The 12,214-nt window shown below is 35.3% G+C and overlaps 1 protein-coding gene across 11 annotated transcripts in view; it reads left to right on the top strand.

Moving 5' to 3' along the window:
• Positions 1-12,214, top strand: part of NUBPL (NUBP iron-sulfur cluster assembly factor, mitochondrial) — a 241,101-nt gene that overhangs the window by 143,161 nt on the left and 85,726 nt on the right. For 2 of the 11 annotated variants that reach the window (XM_084969036.1, XM_084969032.1), the window contains one exon: positions 2,596-2,996. The exons of the other annotated variants lie outside the window; for them this stretch is intronic. In XM_084969036.1, the coding sequence (XP_084825162.1) occupies positions 2,596-2,628 (33 nt within the window). In that variant the 3' untranslated portion in view covers positions 2,629-2,996. Of the gene's footprint in view, positions 1-2,595; positions 2,997-12,214 lie in introns of those variants that run through there. 11 annotated transcript variants of the gene reach the window in all.

The following is a 12,214-nucleotide window of genomic DNA, read 5'->3' as shown; positions in this document are numbered from 1 at the left end:
TTTAGCTTTGTGAATGTATTGTTTGGTTTTGATTTATGGTTGCCCTGTTTTTCAGGTATGTTAATCCCTTCCTATATTCGTTAACTTTATAGTCATATATGCTCAAACACATTCTAAAAATAAAGAGTCAAGATTTTCTTACTTCCTTACATTTTATGATATTAATGTCCTTTTTTAATATCTTTATGTTTTTCCTCTTGCTGTTCTTTGTGTTTATCATCACTTTTCCAAATATGTGATTTTTTTTTTCCTTTTAGATCTGTATACTGGCTTATTTAAGTGATTACCTTCCAGTTGTGAGATCCTTCATCCTATATCTTCTAACTTCTCTCCTATTTAGAGGACGCCTTTCAGTATTGCTTTTAGAATGTGTTTAGTATTTCTGTATTCTTTTAGTTTTTGTTGTTTGGAGAAATTCTTTATTTCTCCTTCTATTTTAAATTATATTCTTGTTGGGTAGACTGTTCTAGGCAGCATATTGTTCCCTTTTACAACTTTGAATATATTTTGCCACTCTCTTCTGTCCTGTAGTATTTCTATAGTGAAATTAGCTGATAGTCTTATGGGAGTTCCCTTATAATTAACTCTTTGGTTTTCTCTTGCTGCCTTTAGAATCCTCTCCTTATCTTAAACTTTTACCATTTTTATTATAATATGTCTTTGGGTAGGTCTGTTTGGGTCAACTTGTTTGGGGTCCTCTGTGCTTCCTATATCTTGATATCTGTCTTTAGATTTGGAACGTTTTCAGACATAATTTCTTCAAATATATTTTCTATCCCCTTTTGTTTTTCCTCTCCTTCTCGAATGCTGTGATGCATAGACGGGCCTGATTTATGTTACCCATAGATCTCTTATATTGCTTTCCTGTTTTTTTCATTTGGTTTTCTGTCTCCTGTCCTGATTGGGTGATTTTCATTATTCTATCTTCCAAGTCACTTATTAGTTCTTATGCATTATTCATTCTGTTCTTCAGTGCCTTTAACTCAGCTTGGTCTCTGCAAATTAATTTTTTAATTTTTCTTGGCTTCTTCTTATGTTTTCTAGTTCCTTTCTAAAGTAACTTGCATTACTGTTCATATCCGCTCTTAAGTCCTTCATATTCTCTCTTAATTCCTTCAGAATGTTCACTCTTACCTTTTTGAACTCGGTGTCTGTTAGACTGCAGAGTTCTGTTTCATTGTTAGCTCCTTCAGGGGAATTCTCCTGTTCTTTTTACTGGGAATGGCTCCTGAGCTTCTTCATTTTGCTGATATTTTTCCTGTTCTATGACTTTAGGGAAAACAGCTATTGTAGTCTGTGAGGACTATTTATATGTGAGAACATCTCTGGGTAGTTTGTGAGGGCTTACTTTTTTTTTTCTGGTGTGAGGGCTGCTTTTGGTTTGGATGATTGATGTCTCTTTCCTCAGTGTGTGCAGGCTGTTATCCCCTTAATAGGTGTTGTGCTGGTGTACAACTTGCACTTGCTTCCCAGGAGATGCAAGGCAATGGGCAGGGCCAATAGCCAGTGTCTGGTTGCTGGGCCCTTGTAATGGTAAGGACCTCTGGGGAGGTGGATCATGCTGCTCCTGGTTGCGGGGCTCTTGGAAGTGGCAGACCCTCAGGCAAGTGTAAGCAGCACCTAGAGCCTTTGGCAGTGGCAACAACAGGGCTTGTTTGTTTCCAGGGCAGTTAGAGAAACAATGGTTGGTGCTCAGTTGCAGTTCCTTCCTCTCTGGCATCTCCTGAGGTGGCTGGGGCTGCAGGTGATGCCTGTTTATGGACCCCTAGTGGTGGTGGGCCATGCCCACCTCTGGAGGCTGAGATGGCTGAGGTAGTTTCCCTAAATGATTATTTATTGTTGATTTGTAAGAGTTTTAAATATTCTGGATAACAATCATATATTATCTATATAATAAAATATAATTTCTCTAGAGGAGAGAAAGAGAGAGAGTGAGCACCTGAGCATATGCAAGAGGACAAGGTGGAAAGAGAAAGAGAAATAAAACTATTTTTTCAGTCTTTCCTTATCATTTTTATATGATGTCTTTTGGTGGATAGATTGTTTTGTTTTGATTTTGGTTCTAGCTTTTATGTTTAGGTCTGTGGTTCATCTCAAATTAACTTTTGTGTATAGTGTGAGAAAGTTGAGATTCACTTTTTTTCCATGCATATATTTAGTTTTCTAGTACTAAATGTAAGAAGACACTTTGCTAAGTTTAATTGACTTGAAGCCTTGATTAAAAGAAAAATATGTATGTATGTATAGATAGAGAAGTTGGAAGGTAGATAGATATTTGTGTGTAGGAGGGAAGAGGGTATCTGTTTTTTGAGTCTGTATTCTCACTAACACTACATAGTCTTGATTGCTGTGCAATTTTATCAAGAATTATGAGGAATTGATAGCTCAGTTTGGAGACAATTGCCATCATAGCAGTATAGAATCTTCTGATCCAAGAACATTATGTATCTTGCCACTTACTAAGATCTTTTAAAATTTCTTGTTGTGTTTTATATTGTAATAAACGTATACATCTTTTGTTGGGCTTATTTCTAGATACTTTAAAAAATTTTTACATTTCTTTCTTTCTTTCTTTCTTTATGTTTGCTTTTTCAGGCTCCTCTTGCAGCACGGAAATTCTCTGGCTAGGGGTCATATTGGAGCTGCAGCTACCAAACTAGTCCGCAGCCACATTAATGAAAGATCTGAGCTGCATCTGCAAGCTGCACCACAGCTCACAGCATTGCCAGATCCTTAACCTGCTAAGCAAGACCAGGGATTGAACCCACATCCTCATGGATACTAATTGTGTTTGTAACCCAATGAGCCACAACAGAAACTCCCTAATTTTATTTTAAATTGTGTATTGCTAGTATATGGAAATACAGTTCAGTTTTGTATATTGACCTTGTATCTTGCTCTATTCCTAAAATAATTTATTATAGTAATTTTTTAAGATCCCACTGGGTTTTCTCCATTTATAATTGTCATCTAGAAATAAAGAAGCTTTCAATTTCAGTATTTATCCCTTGTATTTCTTCTGCTTGTCTTACTGTACTGACTAGCTTTTTCAGTACAATGTACTGAAATGTAAAACAGAAGTGGGAGAATGGATTTCTTCATCTTGTTCCTGATCTTTTTGGAAAAGATTTAATATTTCACCATGAAGTAGGTACATTAAATAATTAAGCTGTAGTTTTTTTTATAGATAACATATATTAGCTACAGATAGTTCTTTTCCTACTTTGCTGAGAATTATTCTTATAAGTGGGTATTGAATTTTGTCTAATACGTTTTCTGTGTATGTTGAGATGATCATATAGTTTTTCTTTTTTATTCTGCTAATGTGATACATTACATTGGTTTTTATAAATTAGACCCACCATATGTTCATGAGATTAAGCCACTCTGTCATGATGTTTATCATTTTGATATTTTGTTGGAATTTTTTTTTAATACTGTAAAAGTTTTTGTTTGTTTGTTTTTCTTTTTAGAGCCACACTTGTGGCATGTGTAAGTTCCCAGGCTAGGGGTTGAATCAGAGCTGCAGCTGGTGGCCTATGCCATAGCCATAGTAACTTGGGATTTGAGCCGCATCTGTGACCTACACCATAGCTTCTGCCAACAACAGATCCTTAACCCACTGAGTGAGGCCAGAGATCGAGCCCACCTCCTTATGGATACTAGTCGGATTCTTAACCTACTGAGCCACAATGGGAACTCCCTCAGAGTTTTTAATCTATGTTCACCAGGGATGTTGTTCTATAATTTTCTTCTCTTATAATGTCTTTGTAGTGGCTTATTATAAAGGTTGGTTTTGGCTTTTTGGTTTTGTATAGCTTAGCTTTCTTCATTTTTAAATTACTTTTCTAAAACTTTTCTCAAGACTTATCAATATTTTCTAATATTTATTGAATCTTCTTTTCAGTCATAAATATATTTAAATCTATAATAAGTGTTCCTTTGAGTATTGCTTTGGCTACCTCATTTTAAAATAGATGTTAATTATTATTTATAATCAAAGATATGAAATGTTGCAGCAGGAATCCTATATACCTCAGTCATAGATAAGGTTCCAGTAATGGTTCTATAGATTCTAGTTGCCCCTCTGCTATTAATGCTGTATGGTCTGTGTAGATCTGGCCTTTGACCTCTATATCATAGCCAGAAAGATAAACGAGGGATATTTTGATGACATAAATCTATATTTCCTGCCATGGCAGCTCTAGGTCCAGGTTTTTCAAGTTGACTTTTTACATTTTAGACTGGATAATCCTTTGTTGGGTGGATAAGGGCTGTCTTGGGCCCCATAAGATGTTCAGCAGCATCTCTTGCTTTTATCCACTAGATCCCCATAGCAGCCCCACCTGTGACAATTAAAATATTCTCCAGACATTGCCAGTGTCCTGGGTTAATGATGAGGTCAAAATTGTACCTGCTTGAGAAATATTGCTCTTAAGCCAGTATCTTTGTGCCATTTTTGTTATTTCTGTAGAGCTAGTAAGTTTCCATATAAAATTATATACAAATTAAGTTGTTTTTTCAGTTGATAGCAAACCAGAAAGAATGTTGCAAAGGCAGCTACTAGCTGCTTCTAGCAATAGGGAAATTATGGATTAGATGCTGTCACTCCCACCTTGTTTGGTTTTACAGGTGGTATGTGGACCAGAGATTAAATACATTTGAATATATGATTCAAATAACAGAAGAGTTGGGGGGAATAGTGTCTTCTGTGTTTGTTGCTTAGATGTCTCCCACTAATCTTTTAGCTGAGAAGCAAAACAGCTTCCCTGGTTTTAGAAATCAGGGTGGATATACATTCATAGTCTGAAACAGTCAGGTACATTGCTTGTTTATATTTCACTTGCGTGATAAATATCTGAAGAGTTCTTCACAAAGTGCTGTAGTGGCACATAAAACATTCAGTAAGGGTGATGCCTTACAATAGCTGTATCCTTCAGAGAGAGTATATATAACTCAGTCTTCCCAACTTTTCCACATTGTTAGAAATTTATAAATATTGGCATGAAAATTATCTTATGTGTATTGCATTCTGTGTATTATATTGTATATTATAAAACCAAATCTTTTCCCAGAAGTCATGCAGTGATGTTACTTTTCTCCCCAAATTTTTCTTGAATTTTTTTTTGTTTTGCCTTTGTCCATCTATCTTTATTATTATTTATTATTATTTTTAATAGTTATTTCCCCAGTACAATTTTTTCTACTGTACAGCATGGTGACCCAGTTACACATACATGTACACATTCTATTTTCGCACATTATCATGCTCCATCATAAGTGACTAGACATAGTTCCCAGTGCTACACAGCAGGATCTCATCGCCAATCCACTCCAAAGGCAACAGTCTGTATCTATCAACCCCAAGCACCCCATTCATCCCACTCCCTCCCCCTCCCCCCAGGCAACCACAAGTCTATTCTGCAAGTCCATGATTTTCTTTTCTGTGGAAAGGTTCATTTGTGCCTTATATTAGATTCCAGATATAGGTGATATCATATGGTATTTGTCTTTCTCTTTCTGACTTACTTCACTCAGCATGAGAGTCTCTTGTTCCATCCATGTTGCTGCAAATGGCATTCTTTTGTTCTTTTTTATGGCTAGTAGTATTCCACATCTTCCTAATCCAATCATCTGTTAATGGACATTTGGGTTGTTTCCATGTCTTGGCTATTGTGAACAAAGCTGCAATGAACATGCGTTTGCATGTGTCTTTTTTAAGGGAAGTTTTGTCTGGATATATGCCCAAAGGTGGGATGCTGGGTCACATGGTAGTTCTACATATAGATTTCTAACTTACCTCCATACTGTTCTCCATAGTGGCTGTACCAGCTTACATTCCCACCAACAGTGCAGGAGGGTTCACTTTTCTCCACACTCCCTCCAGCATTTGTTATTTGTGAACTTATTAATGATGGCCATTCTGACTGGTGTGAGGTGGTATCTTGTGGTAGTTTTGATTTGCATTTCTCTAATAGTCAGTGATGTTGAGCATTGTTTCATGTGCTTATACATCTTCCTTGTACATCTTGTACATCCTTGTACATCTGTACATCTTCCTTGGAAAAATGTCTATTTAGGTCTTTTGCCCATTTTGCAATTGGGTTGTTGGCTTTTTTGCTGTTGAGTTGTATAAGTTGCTTGTATATTGAAGAGATTAAGCCCTTGTCCGTTGCATCATTTGAAACTATTTTCTCCCATTCTGTAAGTTGTTTTTTTGTTTTCTTTTTGGTTTCCTTTGCTGTACAAAAGCTTTTCAGTTTGATTAGGTCCCATTGGCTGATTTTCGCTTTGATTTCTGTTGCTTTGGGAGAGTGACCTGAGAAAGTGTTCATAAGGGTAATATCAGAGAATGTTTTGCCTCTGTTCTCTTCCAGGAGTTTGATGGTGTCTTGTCTTATATTTAAGTCTCTCAGCCATTTTGAGTTTGTTTTCGTGCATGGTGTGAGGGTGTGTTCTAGTTTCATTGATTTACACGCAGCTGTCCAGGTTTCCCAGCAATGCTTGCCGAAAGGACTGTTTTTTTCCCATTTTATGTTCTTGCCTCCTTTGTTGAAGATTAATTAACCATAGGTGTCAGGGTTTATTTCTGGGTTCTGTATTCTGTTCCATTGGTCTGTATGTCTGTTTTGGTACCAGTACCACACTGTCTTGATGACTGTAGCTTTGTCATATTGCCTGAAGTCTGGGCAAGTTATGCCTCCTGCTTGGTTTTTGTTCCTCAGGATTGCTTTGTCACTTCTGGGTCTTTTGTGGTTCCATATAAATTTTTGGATTGTTTGTTGTAGTTCTGTGAAAACTGTCGTGGGTAATTTGATAGGGATTGTATTGAATCTGCAGATTGCTTTGGGTAGTATGGTCATTTTTACAATGGAGAAAAGCTGAAAGCTTTCCCACTAAAATCTGGAACAAGACAAGGATGTCCACTCTCACCACTGTTATTCAACATAGTACTGGAAGTCCTAGCCACAGCAATCAGACAAACAAAAGAAATAAAAGGCATCCAAATAGGAAGAAAAGAGGTAAAACTGTCACTGTATGCAGATGACATGATACTATACATAGCAAACCCTAAGGTCTCAACCCCAAAACTACTTGAACTGATCAACAAATTCAGCAACATAGCAGGATGTAAGATTAACATTCAGAAATCAGTCACATTTCTGTATACTAACAATGAAATATTAGAAAAGGAATACAAAAATACAATGCCTTTTAAAATTGCCCCCCAAAATCAAATGCCTGGGAATACACCTGACCAAGGAGGTAAAGGACTTATATGCTGAGAACTATAAAATATTAATCAAGGAAATTAGAGAAGATGGAAAGAAATGGAAAGATATTCCCTGCTCCTGGGTTGGAAAAATTAATATTGTAAAAATGGCCATACTACCCAAAGCAATTTACGTATCTTAACTTTAAAAATATTTTAAAAACTATATTTAACAATGAAGTGCATAAGGTGCACTAATCTTAATATATTGTACACATCTATGTAACTGATACTTAGATCAAAGTCAGAACATTTTCAGTACTCAGGAGGTTCCCTCTTGTTTCTTCTCAGTCAGTGCTCACTCTCAGAGGTAAGCAGTATATGACTTATTGCTAGATATTTATTTATTTGTACATACATGTATGTTTATTTTTCAGCTCTTTGGAAGTATAATTAACACATAGAATTATATCTATTTAAAGCATACACTGTGATGATATGACTGACATCATATCATCTTTGAAATGCATACCAGAATTAGATTAATTAACACATTCATCACCCCACATAACCATGATTTTTTGGTGTATGCTTAAGATCTACTCTAGCTATCACTTCTTTAAGTATTTATCCATTTAATTATCCTTAAACTTCATGTAATAGAATCTTTTCTGTCTTATGTTTTTCTCTCAACATAATGATATGAGATCCAATCCATGTTTTTACTTAAATTCTGGATGTTTCTTGATTTTCAGCTTTATTGAGGTATATTGGTAAATAATAGTAAAATGTATTTCAAGTACGACACGATTTGAAAGGATTTCCACACATCCATCACCTCACACTTTTTTTTACTTTTAAAATTTTTTGGTGTGAACATTTCTACTTTCTTAGCAAATTCTAGTTATATTACCGGCAATAGTCCCCATATTATACATTAGGTACTCAGACCTTTTTCATCTTACAACTGAAAGGTTGTACTTTTTTACCAGCCTCTCCCACTACCCCAACACCTGGCAGCCACCATTTTACTCTGTTCATATGTTCAACTTCTTTTAGAGTCCACGTATAAGTAGTACCATGTTTGTCTTCCTCTGTCTGGCTTATTTCATTTAAATAAGCATAACGCTTTAAGTGAAGCAAATGTTCATCCATGTTGTTGCAAATGGCAGGATTTCCTTCTATTTTTAAGGCTGAACAATATACTGTTGTATATATGTACCACATTTTTTTCCATTCATCCATTTAATGCACTTGGGTTGTTTCCATATCTTGACTGTTAGGAATAGTGCTTCAGTGAATATAGGAGTACAGATATGTCTTTGAGATAGAGATTTTGTTTCCTTTAGATATTACCTAGAAGTGGGATTTTTCTGGATCCTGTGGTAGTTTTGTTTTTAATTTCTTGAGCAACTCCTGTATTGTTTTCCATAATGGCTGTTTCAACTTACATTCCCACCACCAACGTACAAGTTTTCCTATTCATTTCTGTCTTTTTTGATAATAGCCATTCTTTGCTTTTTTTGGGGGGGGGTGTACCTGTAGCATATGGTAGTTCCCAGGCTAGGATCACATCAGAGCTGCAGCTGCCAGCCTACACCATAGCAATGCAGGATCCAAGCTGCAGCTGCCAGCCTACACCATAGCAATGCAGGATCCAAGCTGCAGCTGCCAGCCTACACCATAGCAATGCAGGATCCAAGCTGCAGCTGCCAGCCTACACCATAGCAATGCAGGATCCAAGCCACATCTGTGACCTACAGCTCATGGCAACTACCAGATCTTTAACCTACTGAACAAGGCCAGGGATGAAACCTGAATCCTCATGGATACTAGTTGTGTTTGTAAGCTGCTGAGCCACAAGGGGACCTCCCAATAATAGCCATTCTAACAGATGTGAGGTGATAGCTCTTTGTGGTTTTGATTTGCATTTCCCCTATGATTAGTGATGTTGAATACCGTCTTGTGTATCTCTTGGCCTTTAGTGTGTCTTCTTTGGAAGATTGTGCATTCAAGTACTTTGCCTATTTTTTAATTGAGTTATTTTTAATTGAATTGTATGAATTACATATATATTTTGTATATTAACCCTTTATTGGGTATGTGGTTTGCAAATATTTTTTCCCATTCCGTAGGTTGCCTCTTTATTGTGTTTATGGTTTGCTTTGCTAAGCAGAAGCTTTTTAGTTTGATATAATCCCACTTGTTTATTTTTGCTTTTATTTCCTTCACTTTTGGTATGAAATCCAAAAAAAATCATTGCTAAGACTGATGTCAAGGAGCTTGCCTCCTTTTTTCTTCTAGGAGTTTTATGGTTTCAGGTCTACTTTCAGTTCTTTAATCTAGTTCAAGGTGATTTTTGTGTATGGTGTAAGATAGAGATCCAGCTTCATTCTTTTGTATGTGGCTTTTCAGTTTCTCCAACACCTTTTATTGAAGAGACTATACTTTTCCCATTGTGTATTCTTGGCTCCTTTGTTGAAAAGTAATTGAAATATATGCTTGGGTTTATTTCTTACCACTCTACTTTTTTCCATTGATCTATGTGTCTGTTTTAATGCCAGTATCATACTTTTTTGTTTATTATAGCTTTGTAATATAGTTTGAAATCAGGAAGAGTGATGTCTCTAACTTTATTCTTCTTTCTTAATGTTGCTTTGTCTCTTCAAGGTCTTTTGTAGTTCTCTGTAAGTTTTAGAATTATTTATTCTACTTCTGTTGAAAAATGCTATTGGAATATTAGCGGGAATTTCATTGATCTGTATATTGCTTTTGGTAGGATAGACATTTTAATAATATTCTTCCAGTTCATGAACACAATATATCTTTCTATTTATTTGTGTCCTCAGTTTCTTTTGTCAAAATTTTATACTTTTCAGTGTACAGATCATTTGCCTCCTTAGTTAAATTTATTCCTAAGTATTTTATTGCTTTTGGCAGAAGACATCTTTTAGGAACTGGGAGAGAATTTTTGTGTAAGAGTCCCTATAGAAAAAAGGATGTTTTCCTAAAAATAGAAACAGTTGTTTGTGTCACATTAGTTAACAAATGAAAGAGCTCAAACTTCTCAAAAGCCTCTGGTGATACTGTTCCTCAGTGTGTGCAGAACATGAAGAGTTTGAGTGGCAGAAAATTCTTAGTTTCTTCCACCCACTTCAACACATGCCTACATATATCTGCAGTAGTTCTCAATTTCTTGTTCCTTTTCCTATTCAAACCTCTGTTTTTGTGATTTTCATAATTTCATTTCTTCTTGATTTCTCTAAGATGTTCTAGGGTTGATAACTTTGCTTCACTGATATGACACTAGGAAAAGGGAAAAGTTTTAAGAAAGAAAAGTATAAAGGGTCATGTCTTAGGTTTAATAAAACTATATTCTTTAAGTGAGAATTTCTATGCCTAAAATGCTTCTCTTCCTCAAATCTAATTTGCACATATTTTACTGATTGCAGTAGTCTCTCTGTCATCAACAAATTGTTACTTGAAAGTATGATTGATATAAATTAAGGTCTGTGTTTGGAAATTATAAGCTATTGTGAAAATATACTAAATAAAGTAAAAGCAGAAGGTCTTAATACCTTTAGCAGAAGGACATTTTGCTTAAGGAAGATTTTAAGAGTGAAATTTTCAGTGATTTTCTAGAGTGGCCTGTATCCTAAATAACCATAGTTGGTGAATGTTTCATATGGCTCTTGTAAGCAAGTAACTCTAAATACTGCTTAGTATAGTTTATCGTGATATTCTCTATTATGCAGCTTCTTTGTTTCAATTTTGAATTTCCTATACAGTTTAATATTCTAAGTACTTCTGGTGTGTGAGTATGCTGTTTTGTTGATAGAACTGTCTGGTTTGCTTGGAAAGAATATATCTCGTGATTGTACTGCATTGTTGTCCTGATATTAATCAACCTAAATGGAGAGCAGTTTCCCCAGGATCAGATAATCCTTGAAATTCTGGCTCTGCATATCTCATTTAAAGTGAAGTGACATCTTAACCAACTCCTTAGGAACTATGTTACACTAATTCTTATAGTTGAGAGTAGGACTAAGCAGAGTATTTTTGAGAGGAAATAAAAGAAATAGCAATTGGAAAGGTTAAGGGAATGAAAATGTGTGCTTATTTTCAGGCTAATACATAACTCTTATTGCTCACCTTACCCAGGTTAAAGGGACTATATTGGAAGGTTGATAAATAAACAAATTGTCAGTTACTCACCTTGAAGGAAGGCTTAGCATCTAAATAAGGAGAATGAGAAAGAAGAAACATGGGCAAAATTTTACTAAGAGGAAGTCAGTGGGAATGAAGTAGATATGGGGGGGGGGGATCTTTTAGATGTAGAAAGTAGACTGGTGAAGGAATTGAAGGCTAAGTAAGAGTCAGTCAGCCCTATGTCACGTACGTAAAGGACCTATTTTGTATTGCAGATATTAACAGATATATTGTCTGGGGTTTGTGCATTCTATTTAAACAAGCAGTTTAGAAATCTTCTGACTCTGCATTTTTGAATACTTGATATTCAGAATACAGTTTGTCATCTATAAAGATGTTTGATGGAACTGAGTTGCTTTAAAACATTCATGATGATTCTGAATGAGAAAAATACAGAGAAACACAAAGCACTCAATTATGTTTCTTTGAAAATGTCAAGAAAAGCATTTATTTTAAATGTAGTGCTTAAAGAACAATTATATTTCAGAATTCAAAATATTTTATAACTGTGCATGGTATAATACAATTATTTTATATATTTTAATGTGTATATTAAATTGAAGTTTTAAAATTACTATTTGGACATAATGGCTTTTAAGCTTTTCTAAATGAACTCAGACTCCTTTCTTTCAACAGTTTCCTGTAGGTTCAGGATGTCTCTTTTCCTCATCTCATTATTGAGCTATTTGATCTGCATTGGTAATTTTTGGAATTATATTTGTGCATATCCTATTTTCTCACTTGGTAGTTTGTTTTTCAGCTGGCAGACTGTTTCTTTTACTTTTTCTGAGT

This window comes from Sus scrofa, chromosome 7 (genome assembly GCF_054392235.1).
Source record: "Sus scrofa isolate SSC_HxYL_T2T_F1_AM1 chromosome 7, Sscrofa_HxYL_maternal_Yorkshire_Landrace_v2.0, whole genome shotgun sequence".
Taxonomy (NCBI): Eukaryota; Metazoa; Chordata; class Mammalia; order Artiodactyla; family Suidae; genus Sus; species Sus scrofa.
This window is presented reverse-complemented; position numbering and strand designations above follow the sequence as displayed.